Source organism: Schistocerca americana, chromosome 9 (genome assembly GCF_021461395.2).
Source record: "Schistocerca americana isolate TAMUIC-IGC-003095 chromosome 9, iqSchAmer2.1, whole genome shotgun sequence".
NCBI classification, from domain to species: domain Eukaryota; kingdom Metazoa; phylum Arthropoda; class Insecta; order Orthoptera; family Acrididae; genus Schistocerca; species Schistocerca americana.
In genome coordinates this window covers 210,233,873-210,250,194 of record NC_060127.1, presented here as the reverse complement: position 1 = coordinate 210,250,194, position 16,322 = coordinate 210,233,873, and the positions used below count along the sequence as shown (strand labels likewise).

Below are 16,322 nucleotides of genomic sequence, written 5' to 3'. Positions count from 1 at the left end.
CTTGCCACCTTCAGAATTTCCTAGTGTATAGTCCAGCCAACAGTGTCAAAAGCTTTCTCTATATCCTCTTGTAAGATTTTTCATAGGACCAATACTGCCTCATGTGTTGCTACTTTTTCCCAGATACCAAAGTAATGTTTCCCGAGGTCAGTTGGCACCTACCAGTTTGTCCACTATTCTTTACTTAATTTGTGTCAAACTACAACCATGACTTGCCACACTGATAGTTCTGTAATATTTCCAACTTTCAGTGCCTGGTTTTTGTGGAATAGGAATTACTACTTCCTTCTGAAACATGAAGGTTTTTCACTTGTCTCTTATCTTGCATACCACATGAAATAGTTCGACTTGGCTGTCTGTCTGAAGGATCTCCACAAATGTGAGGGAATGTCTACTCCAGGTGCCTTGTTTGGGTGCAGGTCTTTCATCACCATGTGAAATTATTCTCTTAGTCTATCTCCCACCTAGTCTTCATCTGTCTCTTATAATATTGTACTCTAATTTCTCTTGTTATTGTAAACAGTTTAAGTAAGAGCCCGTATTTACTCTTTTGATGAATTTTATACACAATCAAATGTACCTTAGGTTAAAGGTAAGTTAAATAATCCCCATTCTTCCTGCTACAATAAAAATATTCAGAAAGAATATGTACAATCTGAATGCCTTGACACAGTGTATTTTTGGGAAAGTGGTCCATACATGAAGGTAGTTACCAGTCCTTTGTGCATTTAATAAAGTTTTTTCTGCTCTGTTCATATAACACTAAGGTTTTTGGTTAGTCTATCTCTACAATAGGATGCAGCTGGCTGAAATATCCAGAAAGGATATGGAAATAACTTAATCCAACAAAAGTGACTGCTTATGGCAACCTTTATACTTTTGGGGAACCCTGCCTCCTTTTCACGAGTTTGTAAATGACTTTTTTCTTAATCTTCCTTAATGTGGCACAAATCAACTCTTCCATCATAACAGTTACCAGCAACAACAGAGTGAAACTGAAATAAGGTTGTGATACATAAGGAATATCAGTCACATGTTACCTATGTGGATTGCTAGTGTTTGTAACAAAAGCCTCTTTACGAAATTTAATAAATCTAAAAGGAAAACTTAGCAGCAGAGTGCAAAATCACATGACATTCAAGGCAAAGGTTTCTTAGTTGCATGTGAAACATACCTTGAAGAATATACTTTGCTCCTGCTGATCTAAACCACTTAAAGGGTTCAAAGTTGTACTACATAATGGTGATACTTCAGTACTACTACTGAATGCAGCCTGTTTTGTCGGCTTTGGTGAATAATAGTCAGTAAAAACCTTACTAATTTATATGAAGCTGGTATCTGTACAGATACCATTGGTGATCTTGCAGCTCTGTAAGAATGAAATCCAGACCTTTAGCCGCTTACAGGTGTTGATAATTAGATATATTCTGCACACAATTTCTGATCTGTTATTGCCACATTTCCGATGAAATGATAATATCTTACACACACACACATACACAACTCAGGTCACCAAGCTACAGAATTATTATACAGAAACAAAAAATATAATTATCAATCTATTTTATTGGGCATTTACATATTATTACACCTTACTACAATCAATGTTAAAAATATTACATGAACATAAATCCACCTGCCACACAGCAAAAAATAAGCTTAAATGGATAATTCAAAATTTAACTTGACACAGAATAGCCTTAAAAATTGGAATTGTATCAAGTGTCATCAGTGAAGAACTAAACATTTTTAAGTGTTGACACATGAACTGTAATCCACCATAATGGGTTACAAATACTCAGTTTAAGAATATAAAACATTTCTCCAACCACAGTTTTACTTCACTTGGCTCATACTGGAAGGAAATCTTAGGTTTACCACCTGACAGTGGATCAATACTGTGGCTATGGCAATCTCTTCCACAATCACCAACTGAGGAACTGTTTATAGTTTGTACAGAAAATTTGAAAACTGTTTTTCATATCAATCAGGACACTCATTTCTAAAGCACCTCCTTTAACTGTCTCAAAGATAGCTGAAACACTATCTCTCTGCTTCTCCAGCAAATCAGCACACACACATGCTAACAATAGCTTGTAAAGGAAATACAAATTCAGGTGCATGATGGAATGACATCATACAGCCAATAATTTGGCTCTAGATACATTTATTGATAATTTCACTGGGACACACATACCAGGTCTAATTAATACTACATTTTACCCCACTGAAAAAAATTATATTCACACATATTGGACCTTGTAATGTACAAATAAAGCATTGTTTGACGAGACTAGATTGCAGAATCATGCTGACGAGTGGCACAAGGAATAAAGCAATCACATGATTTATTACAAACATGGTATAGGTGCCAATGGAGGAGTGAAACCATCACTTTTTTCTATCAGAGCTGTTAGCAAAGAGATCTTTTGAAGAAGTACAGGGATAGTTGTTATATGCAACATACAAAACAACAACACATGATATGCCTTTATTTTTTTATAGCTGTAAAGAGTAATGTGGGTTATTCGGTTTTCTTTTTCATTCAAGTTGAAAATGCGAGATCCATTCATGAAGCACTAGCCATTTTCAAGGATTGGAATCCCACCTACTGGGTTACTGATTTCTTATAGTCTGAGATAAACGCAACTGATCAAGCATTTCCTCAGACAAAAGTTTACTTGTGCCTCTTCAGTCAAACAGGTTTGAGGAAGATGGCTGAATAAATACCAAATGACATGAAGAGATTTCGGGGCATGTGGCAAGAAATTTCAGAATCACCAACAGAGAATTTACAGATCATACAGAAGAGATAGTGAGGCTTCTCAGAGAAACGAATATGCATCACCGTACGTTTAACAGCAGTGGCTATTGGTACATGAAAAGTGAGTGGAAGCTTATGAGGACAAGGGCAATTTTGATACCATTGACATTACAAGTGGAGTTGACGCCATGAACAAGATTGTAAACATTTTGTTTTCCTAGAATGGAACACAGATGGGACCTTCAATGGGGCTACTAGGGATATAAGAAATCAATTTCTTCCAAGCCTAACTAGAAAGTACTGTCTGCAGAATTCTGCCATCAAATCATAACAGACATGACCCACTGTTTTTTCATTTTTTTTAAAAAAAAAAAAGCAAGTTTGTGAAACATGTCATGCAGTGATATGCACCAGGGAAAGTTGAATTAACTGCAAGATTAGTGAATGTGAAGTTGGACAATGTTTTGTATGGAGAGTACAATGTTCAAAGACTAATTATGTTGTAAGTTTTGCTCTACCAAACTGCGCATGTGAAGATTTTGAGATATATAAATACCCATGCAAGCATTTCTGTGCAATCTTTATTTTCTATCCAGAGTGGGGTTTTGATAAAATACCAGACAGCTGCAGGAATAGCCCATTAATCTGTCTTCACAAGATGTACAGGTTTGGTTTCAGAAGTGTGTCTGCAGTAATTTCACATGAAGACAGTAGCAATGAGGACACAGTAGAGGAAACACATATAGAGCATCACACTGATACCTTAACCATTTCTTTGCAGCAATTTGAAGTGAAGGTGTTGTTCAAACAGGTTTATAATCTCACATACAACTGTATCAACAGTGAAACATTATGAAAAGTACTTGAATCACTCAGCAACTGTGTGCCAGATTTGCAGCAAACCCTGAAATTTGTGGTCTCCCACAGCTGTGCCATCAAATTCCCAACAATAATATTAAGTAAGATGCCATTACTTTTACAGGGCCTGGCATAAAGACCCCTCTCATTGTAATGTTCATATATTTGTGCCTTAATGGATAATTAACTACTAAGGAATAGATCACATGGAGGTCATAGCATTCCATTTGAAGGATCAAACAATAAGAGCTACCTAAAAAATACAAATAAGGGAGATCTTTATGCCAAGTTCTGTAAGCAAACTTTGTCACACATTTGAATTTTTAAGTAGCAGTAGTGAAAAATATTTCTCTGTGGAAAGTTAATAAGGTAGTTATATTGCCCGTGATTTGTATTTCCTTTACCCAAGCAACAATGTCTACTTTTCATTACAAGAAATTCTTGGATTGTTGAGAAACTGTTCAAAAATTACAATCAAGTTGCAAACATTTATGTGCCACAACAAATGGAGTTTGATACACACGTGAAATACTACATGGATTGTTTTCCTTCAGGAATACTATCAATCTTCCGAGATATCCTTGGAATATAACAGTCTTGATGCAATCTGGTGTGAATTTTCCCATGGACTGAAGGCCAGTAATCCATCATAACTGAACCTAACAAATAAATTAACAACAAGTAATTGAGTTATGCAACATGAAGGCAACTGATACACATGTTTTCAAGGCACGATTCCAAAATTTAGTACTCACTTCTTTTGGTGCCCAATGACATTGCTCACCAGCTGCAATGCCCAGAACTACTTTACAACTGAATTTAATAAACATTACTGGTATTCCAGTAACAGTAATTGCTTCTGTGTGGTATCTGCAGTAACTCTGCAAAGTTATTAAGAACATTAGAACCAAGATGGTAGATATCCAGTATGTAGGTAACTGATACACATTAAGCTTCCAAAGCAAATAAAAAAAAGTCAATACTTACTTCATTTGGTCCCAATGACATTGCTGACCAGATACCATATCAAGGAAACACCATACTCTTCTGTCAGAGTGATACTGGGCAATCTCATGTTCATTAACAGGGCAGTCTATCCTTTTCTCTGTTTCACGTGAATCACTAGACATGTATTGAAGCAAGTGCATTCTTACTTGGAAAAAGAAATGCAAAATCTTTCCTCCATCAGTCATACGACATCTCAATGCCACTAAGATATATCTTATTTATTTTTTCCACCTTTTCAGTTCTCAACATTGTCCCATATTTGAATTAACCTAATTTAAAGTTAAAATCTTTTACTTCATATTTTAAAAAGTTTGCAAGTTCTACACTACCAACTAGTTTAATTCCTCAGAAAAATCTTTTCTCTGACGAACAACGAAAAATCAAGGATGGAATGTAACAATATTATGAAAAGGATAGTTGTTGCTGCTCACCAAATGGTGAAGATGCTGAGTCACAGAAAGGCACAACAAAAAGACTGTCGGACTTATCTTTCGGGCAACAAGGGCCTTTTCAAAAGCGCACGCGGACACTCGCTCACTCACAAACACACACACAAATGTAGCAACTATCCTTTTTATAATATTTTATCTATTGCTACTTCGAAATTCAAATGTGCAACAAAGTTTAAAAGCAGAGACCAACATAAAGACCTCATAGCATTCCATCTCGAAGATCAGAAATGACGGAGCTTATTTGTATTTTACATAGACAAAGAGCTATCTAAAATTCAAATAAACCGTCATTTCTTACCCTTCAAATGGGAAGTTATAATGTGTTTAAGATAGATCTTGTAAGGCTTTTGGCATCGTTCTTCGCTATTGTTTGGAAGTTGATGGCACTGCTAATGGGAGACCACCAACTTCAGGATTTGCTAATTGCAAATCTTGCACACAGTTGCTCAGTGATTCAAGTACTTTTTGTAATGTTTCGCTGTTGCTACAGTTGTATGTGAGATTATAAATCTGTTTACACAGCTCCCTTGCTTCAAACTGCTGCAAAGGAATATTCTGGGTTTGAACAACACCATCTGTATTTGCTGCCTCGACAGCCTCCTGAACCTCGACAGCCTCCTCAACCTCGACAGCCTCCTCAACCTCGACAGCCTCCTCAACCTCGACAGCCTCCTCAACCTCGACAGCCTCCTCAACCTCGACAGCCTCCTCAACCTCGACAGCCTCCTCAGCTGCTTCAACTGCCTCCTCAACAGCTTCGTCACTACTACTGCCTTCACATGAAATTACTGAAGAGCCACTTCTAAAGCCCACCCCATACATTTCATCAAGACAGATTAATGGACTAGTCTTATAACTTTCTGGCATTTTATCAAAACCCCACTCTGGGTAAAAAATAAAGATTGCACAGAAATGCTTGCATGGGTATTTATATCTCCGAAAATCTTCACATGTGCAATCTGGTACATCAAAGTTTACAACATAATTACAGTTTTTGGACTTTGCACTCTCCACACAAAATGAACCATCCGATCTCCTACTCACTGATCTTGCAGTTAACTCAACTTTTGCCGATGCATATCTCTGCATGACATGTTTCACAAACTTGTTTGTTTTTTTATGCAAAAACAGTGGAACATCTTTGTTATAAGCTTTGATGGCAGAATTCTGCAGACAGTACTTTCTAATTAGGCTTGGAAGAAACTGGTTTATTATAACCTTAGTAACCCCAGTTAAAGTCCTGTCTGAATTGTGTTTGAGGAAAAAATGTTTTACAACCTTGTTCATGGCTTCAACTCCATTTGTAGTGTCAATAGTTGCAAATCTGCCCTTGTCCTCATACGCTTTCACCCATCTTTCACATACCGTTAGCCATTGCTGTTGAAAGTATGGCCATGCACGCTCGTTTCTCCGAGAAACCTCATGCGTTCGCAACTCTTCTACGCGATCTCTAAATTCTCTCTCTGTTGGTGATTCTGAAATTTCTTGCCACATATCCAGAAATGTCTTCATGTCATTTGGTACACGTAGATTATCCTTTTTTTTCAACCATCTTCCCCATGCCTGTTTTCGATGGAAAAGGCACAAGTAAACTTTTGTCTGAGGGAATGCTTGCTCAATTGCATTTATCTCTGACTCCGAGAAATCAGTAACCCAATAGAGGGGATTCCAATCCTTGTTCCAGTCCTTGAAAATGTCTAGTGCTTCATGAATCGATCTTGCATTTTCAATCTGAATGAAAAAAAAACCGACAACCAAATAGCCCACATTACTCTTCACAGCTATAAAAAATAAAGGAATATCATATGTTGTTGTTTTGTATGTTGCATCTAACAAACAACTACCCCCATACTTCTTCAAAAGATCTCTCTGCCAACTGCTCTGATAGCAAAAAAGTAATGGTTTCACTTCTCCATTGGCTCCCGAACAATGTCTATAATAAATCATGTGATTGCTCGAGTCTTTGTGCCACTCATCAACCTGATTCTGCAGTCTAGTCTCGTCAAACAATACTTTATTTGTACCATAAAGGGTCCGATAAATGTGACTGTAAATAGTTTTCTCTGTGGGGTGAAAGGTAGTATTCATTTGACCTGGTATGTGTGTCCCAGTGAAATTTATTTCAACAAATCTGTCTAGAGCCAACTTAATGACTTTGAGAGATGTCATGCCACTGAGTACTAAGTTTTTGATTTCCTTTACAAGTGAAGGATGTATGTACCCACTTGCTTCAACACTTTCAGTAGCATGTGTGTGTGTACTTGCTGGGGAAGCAGTCAAATAATAACGTAGATAGCTCTTAGGCGGGCATGGCAATGCCAAATCTTTCTGTAGACTTGCAAGAACCTGTAAGACAAAAATGTATCAATTATTTAATTAAGAGCATTAAAAACAATAGATTTTAAACTATACCGTCAACTGATCATGTAAAAATTTCTCCAAGCAGAACCCAAACTGGATACTTACTTTTGCCTTGGCATCCCTGTGTTCAGTTGCTGAGTGCATGCTGTAATCAGGATACACCCTTATACACTTCATATTTAAAATTGCTGGGCAGTTGGATTTTCTAGTATCCATGATCCTCAATCTCTTACGAGGAGTCACATGGTCTTCCTAAAGAGGGTAAAGAACTACTATAAAATTTATTTAATAAACTTTCTCTGTAACGAACTTGTTTTATGGAAAGTAAGTATATCTTAACACAGCATGATATTACCAAGTGCTCAGGTACACTAGACTCTTTACTTTTATAGTATTTTGGCCCCAAAACACAGTGCCTCGACCATACACTCTCCACTGCGAATGCACAACCAAAAAAGGGGATAGGGACATGTCCCTGCATTTGCTTGAAGAAATGCTTTGTTTTACCTGGAACAGTTAATATATTTCTCACAGACAAAAAAACATTGTTATTGTTAAATAATTCACATATGTTATTGTTAATTAACTAAATACAATGTGAGAAAACATTTCATTCATTTGACAGGTATTGTCAAAGTTCTGAACTGATAGAAGCAGATTGTCTATCTACTTTACATAGTACTGGAGCAAAATTTTACAGGATGTCACACCTATTGTATCTAGCAAAGAAATGGAACTGTCTGCCATGTGCAATGAGGATACCATACTGATTTCGGGCAACTGAAGTGCTTTATTGTGGTTTCAATAAATGTGGAATTAATATTCTTTGTAAACAAAGGAGATGTGAAGAACACTTATGTAGAAAAATGTAATTACTATAAATGTGGAATTACAAAAAATAAACTTAACTAGGAAGACAATAAAGCTAAACACGCCTGTCAATAGGTTCAATGAGCTGACTACTGTTTTACATATCAACACCACAATTATCGAAAACCATAGAAACCATTTCAACATGAACACAGCAGTATAGATTCATTAAAATTATTTGTTAGTTGGCATCTGTCACTTGTTGCTAAAGTGTTGGCACACCGGCTGCTGCTGTATTATAGGCAACAAACAGAGCAGGTCACTCAGCAAGTGCTGTTCAATTTAATTTTCATGTTAAAAAAAGTAGGTTTAGCTCAGTAGAGGCAGAGCACAGGTTGGGATTACGAAAGGATGGGAGACGTATACATGTAACTATGGGCAGTGTTGGAAGTGGCCATTATGAAATAACATGAATATGACATGCTCTGCTGACAACTGGTTTTGGAGTGACCAATGGCATAACTGTGGCAGATACGACATTTTATAGCCCAGAATTTAAACTCTTTGATAACCTAACCATAACATGATGTGCAATATATCCTAGAAAATGGCTGTCAGCATTCTACAGAAGAACTGTTAATCGTACTTTGTTCACAACAATTAATACACTGACCACGGACAGTCGCAGCAGAGCCTCACACCTAATGCTGTTGCCTGGCCTGGCTTGATGGTGAAACATCCAACACTAAGCATGTGGCAGGAAACTAGCTGAAGCTATTCTCTATAAGCAAACTCAAGACAAAAAAAAATTGTATTTCAATGCTAAAAGCAAACTAATTTCTTCCTTTCATTAATTATGGCACCTGAAACTGTCCTCACACAAGCTGCATGGACTGCCAAATTACCAACTAATGAGCAGTCCTGGTTTGTATTCAGTTACAGGTTATAGGTGACAAGCTGATTTCAAATGAAATAATGATATGAATAAGAAATATAAGGAATTAAAAAGTAAATACAATGTCGAAAATGACACAGCAGTGTGTTAGAAATAAAACTGCATCCAAACCTATTAACTAAATAAAAATAATGAAGTAATTTTGATAATATTTTGGTATAAAAAATATGAAAGAATCTGTCAAGACTCAAATCCACAACTTTATATGGATCAGGAATGTTTCTTATCCGTTGCACTATGCCACCACTCTACATTACACTAATGTAAGATTATTTGGTCCCAACGATCATGTGCTACCTTCAACCAGATCAGCCTTTCACATTATGTTACGTATTGTAAGGATACATAGTTATGTCTACTGTCTGAAAATGTTGTTTAAGGCCAATCTTGTTGAAGGCAGCAAATGATTGCATGGCATTCAAACACATCAAGAAAGGAAGTCAGACAAGAAAATGGAAGTGGATTGATCAGCTGTTGTGGCAGTCAGGAAATGGCGAACAGAGATAGTTTGGACCTGACGCATTCAGCACTCTGGAGGAAACCAGCTCCGACAGGAATTGTCAAGCAACTAATAATTTTAATCAGCCTATTATCAAATGCAAGTGTGTAAAAATTACAGAGTGTATGGCTGTGAAAATGGATAAATGACAAACAAGTCAACACAGAGGAAAATTAATACAATTCTGCCTTGCATATCACAACTATTAACAATAACAAAAACAGTCAATTCCATCAATTGTTAGTGCAGCTTAGAAAGAAATGTCCATTTAAAGTAGCCTATATATACTATCCCTAATTCCAGCAAACTAAGTTCTTCCTTCAAGTACACATATATGAACTAAAATGGTAAACCACAGAAAGTAATTAATGCAGCAGTTCACTTACTTTTCTTAACATCTGAAGAAGGCTCTTTAAAACGACTACTTCTCACGCAGTATGAAAACCCCACAGTTTTCAGCTGATCGAGAAGTGTTTCCACCTGAGAATAAAGTGACCAGTAGCATAAACTGAGGGTAACTACACTTAAGGTTAACTGGGAAACGTGAATGAAGAGGGAAATTTTAGGCTTTACAAAATTCAGTTATTTAATGTACACAGCCTTTCATCACATCTGATGTTTTTGACAGCTAAAGTAAGTGTTATGTTATTAATCATGGATGAGTTAACAAAATTGGGAGTTCATTTGTTTGCTCTTTTGCTTTTATTCCATTGTTATTCACTGACCACAAATTATGTTACTGTTGACTTCAGTTAAAATTGTGATCATAAAATGTTCTTTCAGTTGTGATTATGATGATGAAAAATATTTTCCAAGTGCACATGAAGTTTAATGACCTAGTTTTAGGGTTAACTGATCAGTGCTTCAGTTAACCTCATTTCAAGCATGCCTTGCCTTATGTCAACAAAAGCTTTATTAAGCATAATAATTATGCATACTATGAATTCCAGGTTGTATATACTAAGAATAAGACAATCACCAATCAAAACTATCCAGTACAACTGATGAAAGTTGAAACTGGTTAATACATCCGTGAAAAAGTTTTTGTAAAAATTACAAAATGATTTCTCTCCTACAATTGAAAAATATCAGTTTTCGGCTGTCAAACTCTTAACAAAAGTGGAAGAAAGACCTCTGACTACATTACTTCAATACAACATCCATTAAGCTTAATCACAAAATCTGCAAGCATCTTGGCACATTAATTTGCAAAGGGATTGAAATCTGTGACAGAGACTTGGGAAAGAGAGCATGATACAATGAATTGCTCACTGAATTCATGAAACTTTCATTACGTACATGAGACACTCCCCTCAAGGACCACAACTTATGATTCTGCATAATCATCATATGAAAAAAAACAGCATAATTTTGCATACTCTGCCACATCATACAAGCCATAAGCGATGACTTCTTGTCTTGAAGTCTTACTTAAGTTATTGTATGATACAGGAAATTATCTAATGACAAATAGAGCAAAATCAATCACAATCTGGGCTGGTTAGCCAGAATTCCTCCTTATCACCAACAGAAATAATACAGCACTTTTAAGGCTTATTTGACTGATACACTCCAAACTTAAAAATAATTTGCCATCTATTTCTACTATTGGTAATCCTGACAAGGTTATAGATGCAGACCTCAACATTTCTCCTCCTCGAGAAGTCAACACTATCCAGTAGAAGAACTGAGATAATATCTCCAGAAGACATTTTGCCTCATCCCAAGTCCTATGTTGTGAGGCGAAAAACTAAGAAAAATAAATAAATGACTTAATAACTCAATCCCATCATCATTATCTCCAGTAATAGCCAGATCAATAGAAGAAATTAAAATAAAATCTAGCAATAGAAGAAATTAAAATAAAATCTAGCAGGGCAATAAGAAGAGTGTAGATGTGAAAGAACACCTGTAAGAGAAGTTTAACTTTGAGGGCTTCAAAGTGTGATAACGTTCTATACCCTATGAGGACCCATATTCACCAACGAGTATTTCTAAAGACTAAAACAGCTTACATTATCATCAAAATTTCAGTGTGGTGCTGAGAAAATTTTAGATCCTGACAGACTTTATCTACCAATATAATCCAGGAATCCCAATAGAGTTCCAACATTATCCACACATACTTAAGCAGCCACCTAAGCAGTGGTAATAATTGAAACATCGTAACATGTATTAATTAAGTGGACAGTTATTACTGAGGAATGGTATCCTGAACAAAAAGCTCTCACTCAGCATCCATCAACAATACACCTTTGCTCAGAATTCAGTAGGGAGGCCAAACGTGGTCATGTTGCAACATTTGCATAAAGTGGCATTCATTACAGTGCTATTGATGAAAAAAGTTGTTTCATAGTTGATGTCACTGACCTTGCTGAAACTTTGGTGAGAAACTAAGGATCTTACAGTCATTTGAATTACAGAGCTCCATATCCCTGCATAGACAGTTTTCTAGGTAATCTCTGAATTCAGTACCTCAATGAAATTCAGCTCAGTGCCAGCACAAAGAAAACAGCAGTAATGGATTTGTGCAATTATGTACTGGAGCTGATAGTGCAATTAGAAAGAACTACGTAAAATTCCTGGGAAAATGCAGGATACATTTATGTGGAATACAGAGCCCACGCTCTGGCAATGACATTAGCTGCAAATATAATGCTTTTTATTTTCCTTTTGCATGATTGTTCCCAGGCCCTGAGTCCCATTTTCATGTGTGTGTCTTCTAAATTATGCCATTTACTCGAGACGACGTTTGCGCTTGAGCTGCTGCAATGTTCAGTTTCTCTTACTGTAATACATAGATGACGAACTCACAAACGGCGAATTTTGAAACAAAGTTGCCATTAAATTCCTAAACACCGATCATTAATTACAATATTCCACGTGTATATGTTACAGTAAAGGTAATTTAACAATGCAGCACCTCACCTCACAACGAAAACAAAGAAAAAACTGCATAATACATAAATAACTCACTTAAAAATTGGAATCAGATCACGGAAAGCGAAATATAAAATTTATTACAATGAAATCTTAACTGGCAGCAGAAAAAAAGTTATTTTCTAAGGCGCATATTTTTGCCAGCCAATTCTAACATAAAATTATTACTACCTCCTCCAACGAATTACAATAGCCTGAAATCAGGCCATCCTCCGAAACTCTGAAATCTTTCAGAGCGTCACGAAAGATGTTTTCATACACCTGAGACATTTTGCTCGATAGCGAAAACACAACCACTCAAGATACACGGTCTGACGGTCAGTACGACAGTGCAGACTGCAGAACAAAGCAGACGCTTTTCCCGCTAACTCGATTCGACCACAGATCTCGATCAGTCGACAAGTGTGCAGCGCGTTTGCGTATACGTCATTTTGACGTCACTTCCGAGTGGTTTTGGACCACAATGATGTGTCTGTTAGGCTTCCCGCAGTTTACCGGTTCTCACATAAAACTTCCGTCAAATGGATTATCTTATACAAACAGTAAACGAATCGTATCACATTGCGAATATTTTTGTGTTGTGTTACAAGGCCCTACACTTATTCCATTAAGTGAACAGCACCAGAAATTAAGCTTCGAATTTACCTACAGTATTCAGCTTATTAGCTCGTACTTCAGAATCATAATTTTTATTGTCCCATAACATACAGAGTTAAATCACAAGACTTAATGTACGGGGACTCGTCTTTAACATTTCACTTTAAAAGCGCTGTAGCATAGTTCCGTTTATTTCCTGTTGCAGCTGTGAGGATAATATTTCTAACAGCGACAGATAACCTGTATATGTATAATATGAAATGACAGTTAATATGCTAAGTTTATGGCACGATTCAGAGAATTTGGCAGTGAAAAATAACTGACAGTTATTCATAACGGTCAAAAATAATTGATATGAAACATAACTGTCACCGTGATAACGTATACTTCAAAATAACCGTTTGGCCCACACAACTCTAAAGTGAAAGCCTATGCTGAAAACAGCCCTGTGGCGGACGTCGTGTAAACAATAAACATGTTACAGCCGCGGTAAAACACCACAACCCAAATGCAGCGATCGGAAGTCTTGATCGCTACGTTAGGAATTTATTCATGAATAGGAATACATGAAGATATTGTACATGAATTTTTATTATTTTATTTTATATGCCAGCGTCGTCCAGCAATGGTGCGTGTTTTTCCACATTTTCACTGCTCAAGGTCTAAAACTGAGAGTTTTTCGGAAGTCGTCGTCTACTATGTACATTGAACTATTGTACAGTATTTACTTATGTTATCTGTGACGGTGCTTTACCGTGGATTCTGCGTATTGGGGGACGGGAGATAACCTAACATGATTGAACTTTAGTTACTGATTCTCAGCTGTGTTTGCATAATATTTTAGCAACATACATTTGTTACCGTCAACATGACGTGGCAACTCACAGAGGGAGCACTTGCCGTAAGTGAAACGATTCATTTCTTCCAAGTGGCAGCTAACTTTCTGGTTTCACGTAAACAGATTCGCAGTAACCTACCACGGATAGGTATGGCGAAACGGAAATGAACTTTTTAAGGGCATGTTTTTGCTGCACATAGATGTAACACAGTCGTTAATTTTGTGTAGAGAAGAAAACTAAACCGAATGTTACTTTGATAGGTAGTTGTCATAACATGATCAAATATGCAGTGGTTGGTTGTAGTTGTGTATGATGATGTCACAAGGGCGGGGGGTGGCGAACCAACCAGAGACCTTGGTTAGAATGTTACTTTGATAGGTAGTTGTCATAACATGAACAAATATGTAGTGGTTGGTTGTAGTTGTGTATGATGATGTCACAAGGGCGGGTGGAGGCGAACCAGCCAGAGGCCTTGGTTAGATTGGAATGGCCTGTGCGTTGGCGAAACCAACGCATCGCAGCATGAAATACTGTTGTCGTAATAGACTGATATGTAGTGTAGTCCGAGATTTACGTTTGTTGTTGCAGTGACATACCGGTCTTCTTATTTCCGATTTGCCAATACAGAAGCGTCCGATTCCACCCATGTGCTTTGACCAATGACGTCATCAATATGGCGAAAACTGCTACTTCCAGTGTGTTCAAAATGACAATGACGTCACTACATGCACTCATCAACAAAAACGAACAATAGGCGTAATAAAAATTACACAATAAAGTCTCATTCTAGAAATTAAATGAGATTGGGGCCTTAGGGGCGGGAGGACAAACTATATATAGAACAATAAAAAAGTACCACACCATCCCAATACGAACAATACCCGGAAAAGTGTATATTACACCATTCCATTAAACCAACAAAACTACAGGAATCGGACCTTTCCCTTGAACTACATAGCTCAACCGCTGTTACCAGTACAAAAAAACACCACCTACAACCCCTAAACTTATACAGCTCAACCGCAGCTGTTGATGGAAAAAAACCAAAGTGGAACCAAAACCCCAAATACGCTGTATTCACTGCATCAGTTTATTTTTTGTAATACACAGGTAACTTACCATAGATATACAACACACTAAACATCACAGTTACCATACAGTAAACCAAAACAAAAATTACTTACCAACAAAAGGCTCCAGCAATACCATTTCAGCAATAAGGCCAAACACGTGCTGAAACTGTATGGCAAACATCATATCATCACCCATCTCAGAACATAACGACACACTTGTGGACTTAAATGCCATATCTGACTGAAAACACTTCCGCAACTCACATTACTGCACCAACTACCTAAATGCAAATCCACATTAAAACGATGACAACCAAAACTCAAATGAACTCTATACCACATGTTATACTCAGCATGTCCACATCCACCAACAGAAGGCACCATCAAATACAACAACACGACATCTACAAACACAACCAACCCAAAAAGTCCGTGCTGTAGTGGGGTCACTCACCACAACACCATTACGTCTTGCGTCAAAGCAGAGCAATGGAATCGGATGCTGCTGTTGGCCCTCCGATTTTGCCAGAAATTCAGGCAATGTGGTTAAATTGTAAGGTAATACAACAAAATACCAACTAACTTTATTTACAAACGATAGCAAATTACAAACAAAGTTACTGATTGGCTGCTGATAATAAACATATGATTCGTCCTATTCAAGTCCAGTTGTTCATCAGTTGTTACCAACATCAGCACACAGTGCAACAGCTGTTGACACTGTAAGTGCACATTTTCGCCCCTATTGGCCATGCAAGTCATATTCATCATTGTACATGTGTGGTATGGCCCCTTACATCGAGTAATACAACAACAATTTCGTACACATAGCCTTATTTTTCATAGCCGTATTTGCACTGAGTTTAAAAACACATTTTTGTAAGCAACATGTTTGCAACTATGTTTCCTGTGCATGTCCCTGTCCACGCCAACTACAAACACATCTGTGTGTGTGTGTGTGTGTGTGTGTGTGTGTGTGTGTGTGTGTGTGTGTGTGTGTGTAAAATTCCATTGCCTGCAAAGTGATGCTGGCGTACTGCAAAATGTCCATTAGGGACATAGGTATATTTCTCATGTTGAGAAAAAATACATACTTCAGCAGACGTGGCTGGAATGGTATTCTGCACGATCTGAATGTAGGAAAAAGCACTGCTTTTTGTATCCGT

At 37.1% G+C, this 16,322-nt stretch overlaps 2 protein-coding genes across 7 annotated transcripts in view; one reads left to right on the top strand and one right to left on the bottom strand.

The window, feature by feature from the left end:
• Positions 1 to 1,597: 1,597 nt before the first annotated feature.
• Positions 1,598 to 12,971, bottom strand: LOC124551316. 2 transcript variants are annotated; one of them, XM_047126326.1, is made up of 7 exons: positions 12,819 to 12,971; positions 10,094 to 10,187; positions 7,799 to 7,950; positions 7,549 to 7,695; positions 4,610 to 7,428; positions 4,378 to 4,503; positions 1,598 to 4,281 (listed from the first exon to the last, which is right to left on the bottom strand). In XM_047126326.1, exons 1-5 carry the CDS (start codon positions 12,915 to 12,917, stop codon positions 5,446 to 5,448), a joined length of 2,475 nt encoding a protein of 824 aa, XP_046982282.1. In that variant the 5' UTR covers positions 12,918 to 12,971; the 3' UTR covers positions 1,598 to 4,281; positions 4,378 to 4,503; positions 4,610 to 5,445. The 2 variants fall into 2 exon arrangements, with proteins under 2 accessions (XP_046982282.1, XP_046982284.1); XM_047126328.1 differs by lacking the exon at positions 10,094 to 10,187 and having other exon boundaries at positions 12,819 to 12,903.
• Positions 12,972 to 13,983: 1,012 nt separating this feature from the next.
• LOC124550985 (replication protein A 70 kDa DNA-binding subunit-like) overlaps positions 13,984 to 16,322 on the top strand; it is a 177,792-nt gene continuing 175,453 nt past the window's right edge. For 4 of the 5 annotated variants that reach the window (XM_047125810.1, XM_047125808.1, XM_047125806.1 and 1 more), the window contains exon 1: positions 13,984 to 14,145. In XM_047125810.1, coding sequence (XP_046981766.1) covers positions 14,113 to 14,145 — 33 coding nt within the window. In that variant the 5' untranslated portion in view covers positions 13,984 to 14,112. Of the gene's footprint in view, positions 14,231 to 16,322 lie in introns of all 5 variants that reach the window. The other variant, XM_047125807.1, reaches the window with a different exon arrangement.